Source organism: Rhinolophus hipposideros (genome assembly GCF_964194185.1).
Source record: "Rhinolophus hipposideros genome assembly, chromosome: 21".
NCBI classification, from domain to species: Eukaryota; Metazoa; Chordata; class Mammalia; order Chiroptera; family Rhinolophidae; genus Rhinolophus; species Rhinolophus hipposideros.
In genome coordinates this window covers 26,029,818-26,051,686 of record NC_138067.1, presented here as the reverse complement: position 1 = coordinate 26,051,686, position 21,869 = coordinate 26,029,818, and the positions used below count along the sequence as shown (strand labels likewise).

The 21,869-nt window shown below is 44.4% G+C and overlaps 1 protein-coding gene across 7 annotated transcripts in view; it reads left to right on the top strand.

Annotated features, from left to right (window-relative positions):
- The first annotated feature begins 1,222 nt into the window (after positions 1–1,222).
- Positions 1,223–21,869, top strand: part of MAF (MAF bZIP transcription factor) — a 335,012-nt gene continuing 314,365 nt past the window's right edge. The window contains exons 1-3 of one of the 7 annotated variants that reach the window (XR_013992108.1): positions 1,223–2,498; positions 14,913–14,973; positions 17,767–17,839. Coding sequence is in view for 6 of the 7 variants with exons in the window: in XM_081030824.1 (XP_080886950.1) it covers positions 1,372–2,498; positions 6,687–6,780 (1,221 nt within the window). In the remaining variant the exon portion in view is untranslated. Of the gene's footprint in view, positions 2,499–2,926; positions 4,810–6,686; positions 8,109–14,912; positions 14,974–17,263; positions 18,707–21,869 lie in introns of those variants that run through there. The other 6 variants (XM_081030827.1, XM_081030826.1, XM_081030825.1 and 3 more) reach the window with 6 other exon arrangements.

Below are 21,869 nucleotides of genomic sequence, written 5' to 3'. Positions count from 1 at the left end.
TGTGAGCTCCGGGCACAGCCGAGCTGGGGGGGGGAGGAAGGACCCCCGCTCAGACACCTGGGTGCCGAAGGTGGAGAGAGGCGGCCAGGCTGCCAGCAGAATTCAAAATCCTGAGCACGGGGGGCAGGCAGAGGAGGGCAGTCAGGCCAGTCCCCGCAGAGCGAGTGGCGGGCCAGCTGGGGCCCCGGAAGGCAGGCCTCTCTCGCGCTCCGAAGTCAAGCAAAGCGTCCTCCCGGTCCTCCCGCGTTCCTGCAGCCCCTCCGGAAAACTCCTTCCCCTCTCGCACCGAACTTTACGCCGGGCTTTGCTCTCCGGGGGAAGTGGCGGCGCGGGAAGGGTTAAGCCTGCCCGTCCCAGCTGACAGTCAGCTGATTGGGCCCTGATTGACAGCTCCGAAAAGTTTCCTGTTTCTATACTATTATATGCCAATCGCGGCCGCTCTCGCCGCCTCCCATTGGCCGGGAGTACCAGTCAATTTCCCATTTGGGCCTGACGTCACAAGTGCTATAAAACTCAGCAATTGCTTTAAACTCTTCTTGCTGGATCAGAGGCTTTAAAATCTTTTTTCATCTTCGAGCTGTAGCTCGGGCTGCTCCTCGGCTCGGTCTCCCCCCTTTTGCTCTCTTTGCCTCGCCTTTCCCTAGGACTTCGTTATTTTGCTTTAAAAAAAAAAAAAAGAAAAAGAAAGAAACGCCAGAAAGAACTAAGCTCCCCCTCCCTTTCCTCCAGCCGGCTGCACCTCTGTCTTGCACTTTGCACGGAGAGAGCGCGCAAGGGAGAGAGAGAGAGAGAGAGAGAGGAGAGGGGAACATTCTTTCCCAAAGAGCCAGGCAGAAGAGGAGGCACGCAGCATGAAGTGTTAACTCTCCCGCGCCAAGGCCCGCGCCGCCCGGACAGCCGCCCGCCGCGCCTCCAGCCCCGAGCGGCCGCCGAGCGCGCCCCGCTTGCAGCCCAGCGGGCGAGGCGAGCCCTCCCTATGCAAAGGGGGCAGCGGAGCGGCGAGCGGGGGACGCCGCGCACCCGGCCGGGCTCCTCCGGCTTCGCCGCCGCCGACACCGCCGCCCGCGGAGGACCTCTCCGAGCCTGAAGCCGCCGGCTCGGCGCGCACGAAGGCGAGCAGGCGAGGAGGGGCCGGGGCGAGCGAGCACCTCGGCGTGAACAGGCGGGCGGGAGGGCGGGCGGGCGCGGGGGGCGCGGGCAGGGCGGGGGGTGTGTGCGCGCTCGGAGATTTCGGGCCAGCCACCGCCGCGCGAGCTAGACGCGCCCCAGCCCGGCAAGCTGGCGCACCCGCTGGCCACCCAGCACAGCCCGCTGGCCCCTCTCCTGCAGCCCATCTGGCGGAGCGGCGGCGCCGGCGGCGGCGGCCGGAGAATGGCCTCCGAACTGGCGATGAGCAACTCCGACCTGCCCACCAGTCCCCTGGCCATGGAATATGTTAATGACTTCGATCTGATGAAGTTTGAAGTGAAAAAGGAACCGGTGGAGACCGACCGCATCATCAGCCAGTGCGGCCGCCTCATCGCGGGGGGCTCGCTGTCGTCCACCCCCATGAGCACGCCGTGCAGCTCGGTGCCCCCTTCCCCCAGCTTCTCGGCGCCCAGCCCGGGCTCGGGCAGCGAGCAGAAGGCGCACTTGGAAGACTACTACTGGATGACCGGCTACCCGCAGCAGCTGAACCCCGAGGCGCTGGGCTTCAGCCCCGAGGACGCGGTCGAGGCGCTCATCAGCAACAGCCACCCGCTCCAGGGCGGCTTCGATGGCTACGCGCGCGGGGCGCAGCCGCTGGCCTCGGCGGCGGGGGCCGGCGCCGGCGCGTCCCTGGGCGGCAGCGGCGACGACATGGGCCCCGCCGCCGCCGTGGTGTCCGCCGTGATCGCCGCGGCCGCCGCGCAGAGCGGCGCGGGGCCGCACTACCACCACCACCACCACCACCACGCCGCCGGCCACCACCACCACCCGGCAGCCGGCGCGCCGGGGGCCGCGGGCGGCGCCTCCGCTTCGGCGGGCGGCGCGGGCGGCGCGGGCGGCGGGGGCCCGGCCAGCAACGGCGGCGGCGGCGGGGGCGGCGGCGGCGGGGGCGGCGGCGGCGGGGGCGCGGCGGGGGCCGGGGGCGCCCTGCACCCGCACCACGCCGCCGGCGGCCTGCACTTCGACGACCGCTTCTCCGACGAGCAGCTGGTGACCATGTCGGTGCGCGAGCTGAACCGGCAGCTGCGCGGGGTCAGCAAGGAGGAGGTGATTCGGCTGAAGCAGAAGAGGCGGACCCTGAAAAACCGCGGCTATGCCCAGTCCTGCCGCTTCAAGAGGGTGCAGCAGAGACACGTCCTGGAGTCCGAGAAGAACCAGCTGCTGCAGCAGGTCGACCACCTCAAGCAGGAGATCTCCAGGCTGGTGCGCGAGCGGGACGCGTACAAGGAGAAGTACGAGAAGCTGGTGAGCAGCGGCTTCCGAGAAAACGGCTCGAGCAGCGACAACCCGTCCTCTCCCGAGTTTTTCATGTGAGTCTGACACGCCATCCCAGCTAGCCACCTTGATAAGTGCTCCGTGGGGGTCCGCCTCGGGTGTGGGCTTGCTAGTGCCAGAGCCCTGCTCCCCACCACCTGGCCCCCTCCCCTACCGAGTTTGCCCCCCCTCGGTTGCCCCCCACCCCCCTCACACACACACCCTGCTCCGCGTTGCTGGTGGTGGTGGTGGTGGCTGTTTTTTAATTGGGGAGGGAATGGAGGTCTGGCTCGTGGATTGCCAATCTGAAATTCTCCATAACTTGTTAGCCTGTTTTTTTTTGTTTGTTGGTTTGTTTTTTTTTTCACACACACCGCCCCCCTCCCCACTTGCACAATGTTCAAAGATCTCAGCAGAGTTCTTCATGCTCACCTTTGAAGCCTGCATCATTTACATATTTTTTTTTTTTCTGTTTCTTCTTCAGTTCATGAGCTGGTGTTCCATTTTCTGTGTGTGTGTGTTTGTTTGGATTTTTTTTTTTTTAATTTTACTTTTTGGAGCTTGCTGTGTTGCCCTTTTTTCCCCCAACTTCCACCCTCACTCCCTCTCCACCCATCTCTTCTGAGATAAAAGGAAAAAAGAGCTAAGTTTTTGGTTTTTTTCTCCTCCTGAGTTCTTCATGTGAGATTGAGCTTGCAAAGGAAAAAAAAAAATGTGAAATGTTATAGACTTGCAGCGTGCTGAGTTCCATCGGGTTTTTTAGCATTGGTATGCTAAAATAGAAAAAAAAAAAATCCTCATGAACCTGCCACAATCAAGCCTGCATCAACCTTCTGGGTGTGACTTGTGAGTTTTGGCCTTATGATGCCAAATCTGAGAGTTTAGTCTGCCATTAAAAACTCATTCTCATCTCATGCATTATTATGCTTGCTACTTTGTCTTAGCAACCATGAACTATAACTGTTTCAAAGACTTTATGGAAAAGAGACATTATATTAATAAAAAAAAAAACCTGCATGCTGGACATGTATGGTATAATTATTTTTTCTTTTTTTTTCTTGTTTTTTTTTTCCTTTTGGCTTGGAAATGGACATTCGAAGACTTATGGCATGGCATTCATACTTTTGTTTTATTGCTTCATGACTTTTTTGAGTTCAGAACGAAAACGTGCAACCCTAGAGCCTTCTTCCCATGAAAGTTTGCATCTGCTCCAAAACTGCTTTGAGTTACTCAGAACTTCAGCCTCCCATTGTAAATGCACTGAAGGCATTCCTTGTCAAAGATGCCAGAAAGGGTTAAAAATTTAACATGGCAAACATTAAAGAACTCTTCATGTTTTCTTTTTGATAAGAATGACACCCCACTTTGGGGACTCCGATTGTGCTGTTGCCCGAAAGCAGTCTAAAATTTATTTTTTAAAAAAAGAAATCTGCCCCGTTATTTTTGGTTTGGTTTATTTTTATTATTACTTTTTTTTTTTTTTTGGCTTTTGGTCACTGTCAAATGTGGAATGCTATGGGTTTCTAGTATATAATTTAATTCTAGTTTTTATAATCTGTTAGCCCAGTTAAAATGTATGCTACAGATAAAGGAATGTTATAGATAAATTTGAAAGTTAGGTCTGTTTAGCTGTAGATTTTTTAAAAGATTGATGCACTAAATTGTTTACTGTTGTGATGTTAAGGGGGGTAGAGTTTGCAAGGGGACTGTTTAAAAAGTAGCTTATACAGCATGTGCTTGCAACTTAAATATAAGTTGGGTATGTGTAGTCTTTGCTATACCACTGACTGTATTGAAAACCAAAGTATTAAAAGGGGAAACACCCCTGTTTATATCTGTAGGGGTATTTTACATTCAAAATGTATGTTTCTTTTTTCAAAATTAAAGTATTTGGGACTGAATTGCACTAAGATATAACCTGCAAGCATATAATACAAAAAAAAATTTGCAAAACTGTTTAGAACGCTAATAAAATTTATGCAGTTATAAAAATGGCATTACTGCACAGTTTTAAGATGATGCAGATTTTTTTACAGTTGTATTGTGGTGCAGAACTGGATTTTCTGTAACTTAAAAAAAAAAATCCACAGTTTTAAAGGCAATAATCAGTAAATGTTATTTTCAGGGACTGACATCCTGTCTTTAAAAAAAAAAAATGAAAAGTAAATCTTACCACAATAAATATAAAAAAATCTTGTCAGTTACTTTTCTTTTACATATTTTGCTGTGCAAAATTGTTTTATATCTTGAGTTACTAACTAACCACGCGTGATGTTCCTATGTGCTTTTCTTTCATTTTCAATTCTGGTTATATCAAGAGAAAGAATAATCTACAATAATAAACTGCATTTTTTTTTTGATTCTGTACTCAGTTTCTTAGTGTACAGTTTAACTGGGCCCAACACCGCATTAGAAGTATAAAATGCATCCTTTTCTCTAGAGGAAGAATTAATGGAAGAGTAGGGAGGCAATAATTCAGGGTGAAACATAGGCTATTTTGTCAGGCGGGAGGCTAGTCCCTTTTAATAATTAGGAATATTTAATATAAGTGTAAATTATGACCTCTCAAATTTAACACCCCCCCCCCACACACACACACACAAAGTTTTCAGTTTTCAAGTGAGTTGAGCTATCATTGCCCTCTGGTGAAAACAAACAAAATTCCCAGCCATAGAGCAGGGCCTTCTAGGCACTGCCCTGAGGTCTGATCCAGCAAGGTACCCATCTAAAGGCAAATAAGCCAGGAAAGTAAGGAATGGCAGAGGTGACTTGGGCGCATATGCATTTTATGGTAAAGATCAACAATTCTTGCTTTTTGGCTAAAATCGATTACTTCTCCTTCTTCCCTTATACCCCATGATTTTCTTGTTAGCAAGGCCCAACAAGATTTAACGTCAGCACTTTGGACAAATCAAAGTTGTTTGGTTTTTAACTTTGAAGGTCATTTATTTGTCTTCAATAGGAAAAAGAAAAATCCATCCCTCACTTACAGAACTCCAGGTACATATCTGGGTTTAAAAGGTGTTATTAAATGGTATTTCCCTGTGAATATTTAGCGAAGGGCTTCTCCTCTGAGACAAGCTGGTAATGATTTCAGATCACCTTCACTCCTGAAATACACGCCAAAAAAAATAATGCCTTGGTGGAATAAAGGCTGTGCTTTGATTTATTGGTATCTACCCCCAAAACAGGCTGTGTATCTTTGGAAAGTCTTGAGCTACCTTAACTAACAGCGCTGACCTATTTTAAAATGACACAAATTCGTGCAACTCTTGGTCAACTTCCCCTAGAACGCTAGTAGAATGTTAGACAAAGCCAACCCTGTTTTGCAGATAGAGCTAACACGATGACCGATGACTTTTGTTTTGTTTTGTTTCCTTTTTTTTTTTTTTTTGTTTTTTGTTTTTTAAGATAATATTGCAACTCTTGAAGAAGGCCTCATTTTGAAGAAAACAGGTTGTGCTTGGTGCTGATGAGTTCTGGCCAGTTTATCACTGTGTCTTCCTTCTCTTTTTCACAGACAGCGCCTACTCTGTACATTTTGACCGTCCCTTCTGTGCTGGTTTAGATAGGGCTCCCGAATCCACACTTAATTTTGCTTAACAAACGTCTTAGTAGTAAACCTACTTCCATGTGCTGGATGTTAGCTGTTCTTCTCTGCTACTGAGATCCTTTTTTCCCCCCTTCTGATCCGGACGAGGACTTAGGCAGAAATGGAGATGTTACCTATGCAAAAAGCTTAGCATCAGATGACAAATTTCAGGCAAACACATTGTCAAAAGAACAGTGACATTCAGGATGGAGTTACTGCAATTATCTCATGCGGACTGCGACAGGGGGGATCATAAGGTTGTGCAACAATTAAGCATTCTGATAGGACCTTACAAGGCAGTTCAATACAATAAGTATGCTTTGGCCCCAAATACGAGAAAGCAAAGTAGAGAGGTGCTGACAAAAGTGGGGTTTTGGTGGCCTGGCTTTAAGAGGAAAGCATAATGCCTAGTGAAAGGCATTTTTAGAAATAACCATTACTAAAAACTTTGAAGTGTAGTGTGAGTGGGAAGACAAATACATGCTTTTTGAAACAGATAAATCCTAAATCCTGCCTAAGTGCCCTTATTACAAATAAGTCTCTAAATTAAAAAAAAAAAAAAAAACACGTATGAGGAAATCAAGCTTTCCCTTTACACTACATTTGAGTCTTTGTTTAAATAGTGTTAAAATTCCTTTCATTCCAATTACAGAACTGAGCCCACTAGCAACTTGGAGCCATCAGTGGGATACGCCACATTTTGGAAGCCCCAGCAACGTGTACTTACCAGTGTATTCACAAAATGAAATTTATGTGAGAACTGTACATTAAATATATATTGGTAGTCGTAGTAGTATCTGCTGTCGTAGAATACAACCTGCCCCTGACTTCTGTTTAGTCTCCTTTTTAAAGAAAAATGTTGCATTAGAAAAGAAGGCTATTAAATATATGTATAACCTCCATACTAATGAACTATGCCTCTTGTCTGAGTGTTGTCTGTACAGACCCACAGGAACGAACACTGGTGCTTCTCGCTTTATGGTGGGCAAAACTGCATAGGTGCGGTTACTTTCAACCTCTAATATTGGTTTTAAAAATCCACTGAAATTTAACAGATAGATGATAGATAGACAGACAGACAGATATTTATACGGACAAAAATTTCCCAGAAGATAACAGCAGTTTTGAAGCATATGTAGACACACATATACATTCTAAATAGTAGTTTTTCACGCTTCCTTGTTTCTCTGGCAGATAATTTTACTTAGAAGAAAAAATATTTGACTCCCGATCCCCAAGCAGATGCTACAGGCAGAAGCTTTCTCGGAGCCCAGCACCCTGACTTTCTCTTAGGGCCTAGATACTATTGTATTTATCAGTGATGTCAGACACGGCCAGCCAAAAATGAAAACAATGCGTGGCAAAATACTAAGCTAGTTAAATATATACCCTCCATGTGTGCTTTTTATTTCTCCCCCTTCTCTGTTCCCAAGCACTCCCAAAATCACTTCCCTTTAATTTCCCCGCTCCTTGCATGCTTCCTTTTTTGAAACCATGTAATCATTTTTTTTACAATGTATCTGACACATTAATAGATTGACATCAAATAGGCAGAGATTCCACTTCCTGATCTTGGTGAGGAAATGATGTCTCAATGTCATAACCACCTGGGCCCCTTTCAACACAGGCTGCTGCAGTGGGAAATACTCTATTTCTTACTGAACCCATGATTCTAATGCTCTGATCATTTCATCCTTACGCGTTTAGCCAGGTAGTTTTTATTTAGTAATGTCCATTCTAGATCCTTCTGTTCTTAAATAGGACCTCCCTTTGCCAAACCACCAGCTTTACTGTTAAACGCAGTGAACAGAAGGGCAAATGGTAGCCACCCTGGTAAACATGGGGCACAGCTGTCTCCGTAGTTACATTCCTAGCATTTCCCCATCTAAATAACTGAAGTTGCTTCTGACATACGCAGAGGTTCCCAAGTACAGTATCTCGTGGAGGTTTTTGTTGTTGCTGTTGTTGTTTTTAAGTCCAACTTACTTCCGTATTCACACATTCTTGGCTTTATAAAATGTACTCCTCTGGTCTTCTAGACCAATCAATAAATTTAAAAGTCTGCTTGCCACACAAGTATCTCTATTTTTTGCCTGTCATTAGTTAAAAGACTAACTGACATAGGTCGGAAGACTAAAACACATGAGTGACAACCTTCAGCCATCTGATTTCCGTGCCAAGCTCTGGGGCCTTACTTCTCATAGAAACATGTGATAAGAGGGGATAGGAAGCCAGATTCACCAGCTTGAGATTGCTGATTTGCAAGGCGATTTTTATTTCATTTTATTTTTTTGAAACAATAATTTTGTCCCTTTCTTTAAAGAAAAGTCTTCATTTTTTTGTGTTTTTTGTTTGTTTGTTTGTTTGTTTTTTGTTTTTTAGGGAAGCTATAATTTTTACTATTTCTGATTATTCCTCAGGATACTGAATGAATAATTTAGAGTTGGTGTCTTGTTGTTTTGAGGAAAATAAAAGAAACCTTGAAGTTTGTTTTTACACTCTTGGCCCATCTTAAATTAAGAAGAAATCCCAATTCCAAGGCAGGGCATACAGTAATCATCAGGAAGGTAGTCCCTGATCCAGCTATCAGAATAAGCATTTGTTTGTTTGTTTGTTTGTTTGTTTTACATTTGTTTAAAAATAGAGCACGGGGCTTTAACCCACCTTCAGATAACACTGCTTTGGTCACTTTTGATATACATCTTCAAAATCTAGACATCCAACAGCCCCGGAAAAGGGGAATTCTCTCCAAGCCTTGCTCCCCCCCAGCTCCTGAACAAACCCAGCTCTGTCTAACATTTTTTTTTCTCTAGAGGGGGTAGGGGACAGGGTGAGAGAATTTCAGTCTCCCAGCCTGTCTCATGATTGTCCAGGCATAAAGAAGTACAGTCCTGTAACAATGTGGGGACATCATTACCCTTTAGAGAGGGACAAAACAAAAAACAAAGCAAGTCAAATTGCTGTGCATGAGGGCGGTGTAAAACCCCAGGCTCCCAGTTCCCGCAGGAGGTGAGAAATGAGAGAAGCAAGAGAAAATGGTAAGGAGGACCTGGAAGGCAGGACTCCCAGGAATAGCCCCAGTTGCCAGTCCGAATTTTCATTTGCTCACTGACTATAAAGTCAGACCCAGCATGCTCCCAGGCCAGGTGCAAACAAGGTTTGGTTGCCATGTCTTTCAAATATGCTCACAATGTGTTTCCTTTTTGAAAACAATTTTAGAGATCAAAGCCAAATTGAGCGATCTGGGAAAATTGGCTTCAACTTTGGGGTACTTACAAATATATCAATCTGGGATTGCAGGGCAGTGACATTTCAGACCAGTCCGATATATTATGCCAATATTTACCAGTATGGGGTCACTATAGTAGGGTTAATGGCATCATGACACTTTCTATTGTTTAAATTTGAAAGCCCCTTTTCTCTGTGTTTTCCATCAGTTTGACCCCTATAACAAGGCTGAGATAGAAGGAACACATCAACTACACACAGAAGTCAGATCTTCATGTGAATTTGCATTAGAGTTGGATAGTTTTAAGAAACTCACAAGACCATTTTCCACCAAGAGGCTAGGCTTGGAACGCGCAGTTCCTTCTCCAAATCATAATCATCTACTGAGCACCTTCTGCCCTTGTTCAACAGAATTCATTTTCCTTTCTTTTTGTTACATAGCATTTTTTTCTCTATAATTAGGATTTTGGATTGCAAAATCACATCCCTCCCTTCACAGAGTCTTGGATCTTTAGTTACGATTAGAAAGGGGCCTTAATTCAAGAGGGGAGGATGAGGGAAGGTTGTCTGTGGAGGTTTGGGAAGAGAAGGGGGAGGAGAGGAAATAGTTCTATGTTCAGCCCCCACACCCCTGGCCCTGCCTCAGTCCAGGCCTGGGTGTGAGCTGCACACTGGGGATTTGGGTTGAGTTACTCTGTTGTAAATATTCTGATCACCAACCTTGAGTATTTCCAAGCGAAGATTCCAAAGAGCAGCTTTTCCTTGCGTTTGGTTTTTTCGGTTAGAGAATACGAGAGGTCAGGAAACTTTACAGAGCTGGGCAGGGAGGAGTACAAACAGCTATCCTGAGAGAATCTCCAGCAAGGATTCTTGTGAAGGGGAATCCTGGGCTGAAAAATCTGGTCAGTGGTGCAGATTCCCATTTTACAACACGAATTTGCCCTGGTTCTATGTGGTCTCATCCACTTCCGGAGGCCTGTGGAAGTGGGTTTCTGGCCTCCATGGGGGTTCACCAGAAGGAAAGCCGGCCTGAGGATCCTGGGACAATAGGCAATCCCAAACTAAGCTCAGAGCAAACGGCAGGAAGAGGCTGGTGTACAAGGAACTGGGGGAGTATTATTAACAGAGGCCCACCTTGGCTTACGCCTCCAATTGCCAGGGGTCAACTGTAGGTGGTGCCCAGGGCCCTGCCTCCTGCCAGGAAGGATCTGTTTGCAGAGTGACTGACAAGCCCCTGGCAGACCCTCAGATCCCATGACTCCTAAAAACAATAGTGATATCCTTAAGCCCCCAAGCTTCTGCCCCTTGCCACCTGACCCCTACCCCATGCCAGTGTCCTCTCTATAATTGTTGGCACCTCTTCCTCCCATGCCTGGTCACACAGGTCCATCAGACAGACTTGGAAGGCAGTCACCTACGCTGACTCCTTGGACGCATTAAGTCACATGTACCCCAGTTTCAGTGGAGACAAAGACAGGTTGGGGAGAAGGGCCTGGGAGCTGTGCTGGGAGAAGAGTTGGGGGGTGGCGGTGGAATGTTGAATGCTGGCTGGAGCTTCTGGTGCCAAGGGTCTTGAAGCCTGGAATGAAGGAGATGAAGGCAGGGAGGATGGTCCCAGTTTCCATGTACACCCCCCCACCCCGCGCTTGCCTCCCTCCCTCTCTCTCTCTCTCTCTCTCTTTCTCTCTCTCTGTCTCCCCCCCATTCCAAGCCCCACACGCACGCGCGCGCGCGCACACACACACACACACTCCATCCCTGTCCCTATACACACTTGCCCTAGGGGGCCCATTCGCCCTGGGCAGCCCTGCCCCAGGCCCGGGCGCTGGCCCTCCCCATCCTGGGGCCCTCGGGCGGGGCGCTCAGCAGGTGCGGAAGGACAGGAGGCGAGGATCGAGGGGGCGGGTCGCGGCAGCCGCCTGAGGCCAAGGGGATGTCCCTGCGTGCCCGGCCCAAAGCCCCAAGACCGTGGCTGCGCCAGGGGAGGCCGGAGCGCTCAGAGGCAAGCAGCGCGGCTCCCCTCCGAGCTGCCCAAACGCCGCCCAGCGCCCGGGGGCGCCAACAGCGGCCATACCCAGCGCTCCCGGGGCCCGGCGCCCACCCGGCGCCCGCGCCCCAGCAGGGGACTCGGATTTGTACTGGAATTTGGTTTAAGTTTTCCAAAAGGACTGCCCTGGCCATAGCGGAGCGCCCAGGGACATCAAAACGAGTTGCTCTGTTGCGCTCCCAGGTGGGCGCATAGAGGAAGGGAGCTGGATTCAACCCTGAAAGGCTCCGCCCTTCACCTTGGGACCCCCACCCTAGCGCGAGCCGCCCTAGGAACCTTTTGTAGATAAGACATCTTGGGCTCCAGACCACTGGGGTTTTATTTTATTAAATTTCCCGCCCATTTTCCAGATCTCTCTTTTTTCCTGCTCTGGTTAGAGATGGGGTAAGGAGGGAAAAAGAGAAGGAAAAGAAGGAAATCCAGATAGCCTGTTTAACAATCTTTATAGAAATCTCCATATGGTTGGGGTTTTCTGTGGTACAGTTTGATGCTCATTGTAAAGGAAAGGCAGTCAAGCAAACTTTACTAGGATTTTGCCAACAGCTCCAGCATGAGGGTTTTGCTTGCATTTTGGAATTTAACACAGTTGCATTCAGCTCTCAGGCACTCAGGGACTGTCCTAGGAGGACAAACTTTAAAAGGTCTAGTTTTAGAAAGGAGCCCTTCCATGTAGGGGCGTTTTCTTATAGGGACCCTCAGTTTTTCAGATCCTCGAGTATGGAGGAGTTAGGCAAGTATCCTCGTGTCTTCTTAAATAAACCTCCTTTTTCCTTTTCCTTCTCTTAGGGAAGGGTACATTGATGTGCAGATGTAAATATGTTGAAAGTAAAACTAAGTGATCTCAGCATCTGAGACACTTTGATTCTGTCAGATTACACTAAAATCCTTTTTGATAGAATGAGGGGGAAACCTGTGGTAGTCATTCTAGGATTAATTCTCTTAAAAGATGATATTTGACTCTTAGGCAATGCACCTAACTTATTTTTTTTCATCTGCTATCTATCTATCATCTATCTATCTATCTATCTATCTATCTATCTATCTATCTATCTATCTATCTATCATCTATCATGTATCTGTTGAACCCTTTAAATAACATTGTATTGGGGAAGCTATTAAAAGACAAATCTGCAGTTCCCACATTATGAAATAAAAATGATCACACCACAGAGTTCATCAGTCTACACTATATTCTAGCAGAACCTAGCCTGGAATGTCGGTCTTGGCATGATTTTCCCATAAAAGCTTCACCCCACTCGGCATGACTCTGGGCAGCTGCGGGAACCCACACTGACCCTCTGTAGCATGTTTTCAGGGTGCACTGTCCACGTCAATTCCCTGCACGGCAACGAGACCTTGTCAAATCTTCCCTTGGAGTATCTCTGCACATTCTTATGCTATTTAAAAAAAAATACTATTTAATCATTAGGTAAGTAGGTCTAACTGTTAGAGGCTCTGGGCTGGCAGATGTCTGTCTTGGACTACCCCATCATGGTCCATCTCTAAAATTTCTCTCACTCCCATGTGAGACCGCCTTGGGGGCAACTCTTCCCCAGTGACCAGCCTGGGTGTAGGCTGTGAGAACAGAGAAAACACAGTGGCTCCTGGACTCTATTCAGGTGTACAAACAGTATCTCTCCCCTCCTTTTTGAAAGTAAATGCCTTGATAATAGGATGGGTTCCCCAGGTAGCCAGAGAGTAGAGGTCATCTTGAGGAAAATGACACCAATGATCTAAAAAGGACATCTACTTTATGAGATTTCAGGCAAGATGCCAAAGATCACATTTAATGAGGCCTGATCCTTTTTCTCCAGAAATAACAGAGGCGATCAGTGAGATGGTCAGGAAGGCAAAGGGGCATTTTGCAAAGCCTATGTCCAATTATTGCTTTGTAATATTTTTCTAAAATTGAAAAATGCCTCACAAGTATATGATCTCATGTAAATAGTTCTTGCAGAAGCTTAACATATGTTTGCAGTGCCCCAAAGGAATTACAAAAATATTCTCTCCACAATCTCATCAGCTTTTAAACGCTATTCACTTACATTTCTAAAATAATCTGTTGTTTGCAAAGATTTTTTTTTAAAGTAACCTTATATAGACCTTAGAGGAAGTTTTTTTTTTCTTTTTTTGAGATTAGCCATTTGAACTTAAAATAGAAAATAACTGATATTACTGATAACCCTTCCAGATTTTCTAACTTCGGTACGTTTCTTGTTTTTCTTTCTTTCTTTCTTTTTTTTGGCATAGAAATAATATATTTGGTGAAAGATTAATGTATCCTATTATATGAAGAAGGGTAGTTTGTACTGTAAGATTTTTAAAGTATTTCTAATGTGAAATGTGAATGAAAGCGTGTAACGTATTTGTGGCAGCCCTGACAGATACAGGAGTACAGATGTGTTTATCTGAATGTTTTAATGCATACTCAGACCATTTAGATAAAGGGCATTTGAAATTATTACAGAGGTATGCTAAATGAAAATTTAAGTACAGAACAATTCTATGTTCAGTTATACAGCCTACAGATTTTGGCAGGTAAATGAGTACAGTGTATTTTTTCGCACCAATTGTAAGGTAATCCAAATAAAAGTGTGAGGGAATTAAAGAAAAATAACTGAATATCCAAGTTGGAAAAAATTATATCAACTTACTAGTTTATCACAATTATTGTATACAGATTTGCTGTAACCGTGTTGAATTTTTAAAATTAGATTTTAAATCTATTTTGACAGTCTGAATTTATACAGTGTGACTAACTACAGGGAGAAATGACAGGCCTGCTTTGTTATTAAACTGCTGTCTGGAAAATATTGGACTCCATACAGTAAATGATAATTATTTTGCCACTTACATTAGTACAGCTAATAGCAATAAGGGTTTTTTGAACCATAGAAAGCTAACTACTTTGAATTACTATGCTTTGTTATTCACAGTGAAGCAAAAAGCCTTTTTTTTTTTTTTAAAGCAACCTCATTTTCATATCACCATTCTAAGCATTCCGGGCTACTAATTTAAACAGAGAGGAAGTTAATAAATAAAAAGGTGGTATCTAAATGGCTCTATTTGTTAAGAGAACATTTGCAATTATGGTCAGCAGTACCAGCAGAACAAACCAGAGCGATGGAGGAAGAGGGGGGAAGATGGAAGAGGATGTGTCCTAGTGAAGTGCCAGAGAAAGCTGGACCGGTTTGGTTCTCTGAGGGATGAGCAGTCTGGGAGCATTTAAGAGACACTCATCAGAGACCATTCAAATCCTCTCCCAGGTGAACCTGGTTAGTTCTCTGAACTGAGGACAGTTTCAAAGCTGATCCAGGCTGCCAAGCCAGTGGCCAGTGGGTATCACCATCTCAGCCTCCCTCGGGTGGGAGCAATCCTCAGAGATAATGACCTTACATTCCATGCCATCCCCTTCCAAGAAAACCTCTCCTCGGGCGGGGCTGAGGCCAGGATGCCAAAGCAAGTGGAACGGAATCGTTCTTCTTTTGGTCAAATTCTGCCCTTTTCATAGATAATTAGATTGCCTTGAACATACTAATCCTTCAAACCCTCTTCGTGGTTATTAATTACCCTTTGTTTATTTTAATATATTTACTAAATCAGGTACCCAAGGGAGTCCTCTTCGTCAGTGATGTGAAAAATCCTGTTGCCTGAAGTCAAAGAGGTACATCTTGATTTCTGATTTGCATGCGCTTGTTTTCCTGTTTTCCGTGAGGGTGAAAAGCAAGCGAGCAAGGAATGCTGACCATTCTTTCAGGTGTGAAAGCTCCTGGTTTAGTAGTTTCAGTAGTTGGGTTTCACAAGTAACATAAATGGTAACACGAGGGGAAGAGGCGTGAGGAAAGAGATGTGACCAGCATGCACGTATTTCTGTATTTATTTCATTTCGTAGTTGTGGTGTGCAGAGTACTTAATCCCGTTGGAGTGAATCTCAGATCGTTAGCCTTAACCAGCATGAGTCTATTGACGCTCAAAGAGCTAGTTCTCCTACTTGACCGTCAGACAATTGGGTGAATCTGTACAACTATGCACGCACAGCCCTGGGCCAGCTTGCCCTGGGCCTCGTGAATGTGCCAAATTTCCAGTCACTAATAACTCACTCCATACTCACATTTGGAAAATGTACTGTCCTTTCAAAGCATGGTATGGCCCTTCCCGCTGCGGTGTTCAAGTGTGACTTTGGAGCCACTCTCTATTTCAATTGTAGGCAGAAGGAGAGGGAAGGAGATGGGGAGGAGGCGGGAATCTGATTTTCATCTATTAAAGAAAAATGAACTGAAGCTTTTTAAATGGGTTTTCAATTACAAGTATCCCAGTGTGAATTTAATTGTGACTCCTTTTCGTTCAGAGAGCTAGACCAGCACTCGCACACCAATAATTTTTGAGTGCCATCCTGTTATGTATTCTTGTTACTACTTATTGGCTCATGGAAAGAAGTTTGACTTTTTTGATTAAAAATTTTGCTTGCTCAGAAATTTGCATGAAATATCGTTTTTGTTTCCTAGAGAAACTGAGGAGGGAGGCAAATGTCACACTGTTAAATTGCAACTCTTTACAAAGGAGACACTTGAAAGATTCAGTGAACCGAGGGTCAGAAAACAAAACCCTATTTTTTCTCATCATTCAAAATAGTATCTGATTACTTATTTCTACATGCTGCTAGGACGAGAGACTTTGAATAACTGGATTGTGAATGTTTAACATGATTTCTTTTCTAGCCTTATACAAAATTAACATTTTCTTTAACAGTTCTTATATATAAGATGGTAACTCTTTGTATACCTTTGGGATTAATTTGTGTGTCCACGTGTGTTCATGCCGTACTAATATTTTATTCTATTCCTTTTTGTTTCTTTTATCTCTGTCTTTATAATGGCAAGTTGAAAGCCATCTATTAAATATAATGATATATGTCCACCAGCAGGCTTTGTTACATTGAAACCATCCATTTTGAGCAAAGAGTTAATGAACTTTTAAGGCAGGGTTCACACTGGTCCTGACCCCCCTGGTAATATTTCATATCATGTTACTGGTGGGAGAGAAATCAAATTTCAGCTGTGAACATGATTGACAGGTGAGAGCAAGCAAGAGAAAGGCATTTGGCCAAATGGGGAATTTGGGGAAGGAGGAGGACAATTCCTCAAAGTTACTCTGTGATATTAGATATTATAAGCTGATATATGAAAGGTTCAATACTTGATACTCTTGGGAGAGTTACTTAGTTTACTTTTCAGAAAGTCTCTTTGGTTAAAAGATTTCAATAGTGGAAGCCAAAAAAAATGGGGAATCTGCTAGCTTTTTGCTCTCTTGCTGATTTCAACTCTCTACCGCTTTGTGGCTTATTTCTGGCAATTTTCTAGTCTAGAGTTTGACAATTAAATCACAAGCCATTGAGGGAGCCATCTAACTACCTTTCACTTATTCTCAGAAACACGGTCTAGATTATATTATGGTTCTCGGGCGTATCACAAACTATTTATCCTAAATGATATCACAAAAAGATTGAATTCTCCATTCTGTACCATCCCTTGATCCTAACATTTTCCCTCAGTGCGCGTTACAGCTTAACATACACAAATCTATCAAAATGCGTGATTTGTCAAGGTTGTGCCTCCTGAAGAAAGATCTTCTAACATGAAGATCGATAGAGACAACGACACACTGATATTTGATGTAAATTTGTCCATGGTAGCTCCTCTGGGTAAGGTGTGATATTAGCATCGTTGCCATGGGAAGAAGTCACGGTGTTGCTTGGCGCTAATACCAAGGGTGCTTTGGGAATTCACCTTACAGGCTGTCTCTTAGCCTGAATTGTCAAAAGGAGATAACAACTTGCACCCAAGTTGAAAGTAGGCCTTCGAAACATATCCTTTCCTCTTGTGTGCTGAAACACTAATTCGGAAGATGGTTATCAGAACCTTAGCCTGCTGATGTCTCTGCTCTGCCCATTTCAGATGTTCCTGACATTGGCTAAGACCCATCTGGATGCAACCAAGCCTTGCAGAGTGGCCTCGGGCAGGGCAGGTGGGACACAGACATAGGGGAGAGGCCTGTTTGTAGCTTTCCTGTCATCCATGGGAGAAGCTGATGGAACTTGTACAAACAGCACTTCCTGGGTTCTGAATACCCATTAACTTTTCTTTTTTCTAGTCTTATCACTAGCAGAGTGGACATGTTTTATCCTGATTGTACCTATGCCGACATGAATTCAAACAAATGTAAGGAAGGCTTTATTGTTTTATGAACTGGGTTAAAAAACAAACAAGAAAAAACCCCAACCCCTAAACAGTGAAAGTACTCAGAAATTGTGTTTCTATTTTGTAGAACTTATCTTCCCATGTTGCCCATAATCCTCCAGAAATAACATGCAAGCATGGTTTCCCGATGTGGATGCCTTAGCCCAGCTACTTAATTCAAGCATAAAATTAAAGATGTCGTAACCTTGTTTCCCTTGCAGAATCCATCAAAATCTTTTAACAGAAATGGTGAATCAGGTGTTCTCATGCAAAGGACATGTGAAAACACAGACTGTAAGTTTTGATTTCTGGTCCCTCCGTTTGAAAAGTTCAAGTGCACCCAGTGGTTGGTCTTGATTCTGTCTTCACTACAGACTCTCAGGGCTTCTAAATGCTAAATACTCAGTCTTTAGAGTGAACCCTCTTTACCCCCTCCCACTTCCCTACTCCTCCAAGACAGCGAAGAGTAGAATGGTGTATGTAGTGCATGCAGGTTTGGAGAGAGTACCAATCCATCACAACTTCCACAAATCTGTCTTACGCAAATGAAATTGATGGATTTGTTGGCACCGAGAAAATAAAGGGAAATGATTCCATTTAAAATGTTTTATTATTGGGACTTAGCTAATTGTTTGCTGTTGTTGTTTCTTTATTAAGATTATGTTCCCCCTACTGTGTCCCCTTTTCATACAAGGCTGCTTTTCTTTCTATGGGCACTGGCCCACTACTAAGCTGACTTAATCAATTTACAGCAGAACAGGTACAGGGTAACAAGCTGAATGATGCCATATGAACTCATATTATTTTTAGTCAACTCTAGGACACTATTGAAGGGGACAACTTAAAGAAAGAAACATTGTGCATTTAGGGGGGGGAAAGGAAGAAGGGATTTTTGCCAAAGTACAGCACTCATTACTTAAAAACTAAATGATGCTTCTGTAAAGAGCTTTTGTTTTAAAAGCACACATTCAGTCACCTGCCAAAATCTCAGATTTACTGCTGCTGTCCACAGATGCCAATGTTGAAATTCTCTTCACCTGCCGCTTGCTGAGTCTATCATTTCCTCAATCCAAAAGTGACTGTAAAGTTGTTGTTTAGTGTCTGCATTTTTTGCTTTTCCTGGCACCTAATGAAATTATCAGCAATAAATGAGCTAAGCATAAGGGTTGGTTTTGCTCTTCTTTTTTTTCCCCACAATATTTGGAAAATGTTGGGACAAGGGTAAGCCAGTAGGAAAATTCAGTCTGCCTCTCGTTCCAGCATCTACAGGAAATATAATAAAGTTGTTAATGCTTATATAATTTCAGATGGGAACTAATACCGATTGGGGGGCAAAGGGGTAGTAGTTTCAGGTGTTGAGTGGAAAAATCAAACTAGCGGTGGGAATTACAGGTATTGTTACTGGAGACAACAGAGCCATAGAGCAGCGACCTTGGGTAGAAGCTACTGGAAGATATTAACACCTAATTAACAGTCTGGGGGCACATCCTACTAAATCACTGGGGAGGTGAGAATGACAGAAGAGACAGGAAGGAAGAACACTGGTTGGGTTTTTGTTTTCCCCTTTCCCTTAAAAAGCATCATCTAATAACATTATTTACATGCAGCTAGTGAAGCTTTCTTTCGGGAGATTTCGGTCTATTCAAAAGCACAGTGAGTTCATTTGCTAGCAGGTAGACAGTGGAGGTGAGAATTAAATTGCTCTGAAATTGACCTGGAGGTCAGCTTCCTTTAAATTGGGTTCTACAGACAAAGTTGCTTTTCTTCTTCCCTGGCTCCTGCCAACAGCAGTTTTGCGTTGGGGTTTATAATTATTTAAAGGGATTCTGACTCCAGGGTTGATTCCCCTGCCCCAACCCCCCACCAAAGTTAATCAGAATAGTTCTTTTGTTACCCGATGGTAATTAATTAAAGGGCTTGAATCTATAGTGCTGTGGTGTGCTTCCGGCATGTTTATGTTTTAAAATGAGGTTCATTTCTGATGTACAGGAAATGGGGAGAAAGGCTGACATGGCTGGGGGGGGGGCGGGGGGGGGCGTCTCTTACTGGGCTGAAACATTTGAACAAGACAATAGAATTTTCTGTTTTTACTTGTCTTCCTTATTTTCCTCTTCTCTGTCTCTCTTTTTAGTGGAGCAGTTAGAATCCTTTCAAAAAACCTTAAGGTGCACATGGTGTGTTTAGTCGTGTTTGGAATCATGCACTGCATTTTAGAAGGCCATGCAGGTCTGCCGGAAAGGATACATGGCATCTCTCCCCTCTTAGTAGTGAGGGTAGACAGGAGAGATCAGAAATCCTTTCACTCACGTCGACCTTTTTGGCCCAAGCTAAGAATACTGCTTTCTCATCCTTCACTCCAGTGGGTAGCACATACTTGAAGTTCCATCCTGATGTTCAAAGGCTGTTTTGTTTATTTGTCATTGGGGTTTCTCAGACTTTTTATGTTTTCTTTTTCTTCTTCCCTTTTTCTATTCTTAATGCCCAGTAGCACGTTCTTACCACTACATAGAACGAAAGTGTAAAGGGCACGGGTTCGCTTCAGCTTTAACAGGCGTTTGCAGCGGTTGGAACCTGGGTTCCCCAAAACACAGTGAAGAAGACAGAATTTATGCTGAGGACAGACTTGTTGTAAGTCTGCTGTTCAGGGCTGAGGGCTCCCAGCTGCCCTCCTCCCCAGCAGCCTCTGGGGATTCACTGTGCGCGCGAGGACTCATGTCATCTTGTTCTTTTCCTGGACTTACCGCTTCCCCACATGCTCTGTTCTAAACAAGCTAGTCTCCACGTGCAGTTTGGGGAACCTGACCTCTGTTTGCTCTGATCTGTTAACACCCTGACCAGACCCTAACCTAAAGGCAAAAATATTAGTGGTCACGAAATGATACGTGAAGGTGCTATTAACCCTCCCTGTAGAATTGCAAACAGATAATACACCCAGCTGTCAAATTGAGCTGGTGGGATTTGAATTGGAGAGTTTGGCCCTTGTCCCAGAAGTACAGAATCTCATTTAGTGTCTATCTGAGAACCAGAAGTTTCCTTTATCCAGCCAGAGCACCAAGCTTTTATAGCTGCATGGTGAAAGTCGTCCCATTTCAGAGAGGAAAAGAAAAAGTAGGGAAAGATTTATTTTTATTTCCCCCCCCCTCCTATTTTATTGGAGCTGGCTGATATTACTAATGAAAAACTTTCCATCTCTGTTACTGGGAAATTTTTGATTTTTAAGGCATTGGTAGGGGTATGGGGTGTGGGGCGAGTATACTTCCTGAAAGATGTGTCTGTCTGTCTTTACTCAACATTTTACAGTGTCATTCAAATTCCCTATCCTCTCCAGCATCATTGCCTTCTCCTCCCCCCATCCGACCTCCCACCCCAAAAAGCACCTACCCATGTTTGCGGCGGTTAACTGATCAGATTTTCACTTTAGGGCAGATGAGGACCGAGTGTGTGATTTTATTGTAAATTTGTCAGTAGTTATTTTCAGAGTTCTTGAGGATGCAGTTATTCTGAGGATACATCTTTTTTACTATTTCTCTAAAATTTAATTGGGATCAGGCCACTGTGTGGTTTCAACTCAGTTACCCGCCCTCCTTCCTCCCTTCCTCCCTTCCTCTTTACCTCCCTTCCTCCCTTCCTCCCTTCCTCCCTTCCTTCCTTCCTTTCTTCCTTTCTTCCTCCCTTCCTTCCTTCCTCCTCCTCCTTCTTTTTCTTATTTTGTTATTGCAAGCTGCAATAAGATGACTTGTAATTTATAATCAAAGTTTGGTGTTGTTAAACTGAACTGTAAAAACTGGCTTTGGGGTTTTGCTCATAAAATAAATATTTGAAAAAATATAGCAATGAGGCTTGTATAGTAGAGGCAATGTCAGTACACACACACACACATCTGTTTATGTGAATGTATAGGTCTGTATTGTTTTCCCGAGACTCTTAATGCTAACCTTGAAAAAGCATCGCACAAAACTGACTTTCTGTAAGCATTCACGTATGAGGATGCCCTCATAAGAATGTAAGCACATTTTCTTTAATACACTTCTACTTTGATGTTTAAACTCCATTCGCAATTTACATTAACTTACTTTTCCAGTTATATTATTTTCACACTAAAGAGTCAGCGGATATGTGCTAGAATTCTCTGTAAGCTATCGTGCTCCTTAGCTAGGAAGAGTTTTTTTCTTTCCTTCTAACAAGGAAGCTCATTTAGAAAGAAATGTTTATGTGAAGTGCTTGTCAGTTGGCATTTTTACTGGTTTGCTAACCCAAAGGTAAAATATAAAGCCATGTCTTTTCCTCACTGGCTTGTTGCTACTAGAAGAGTCCCTTCCTTGTT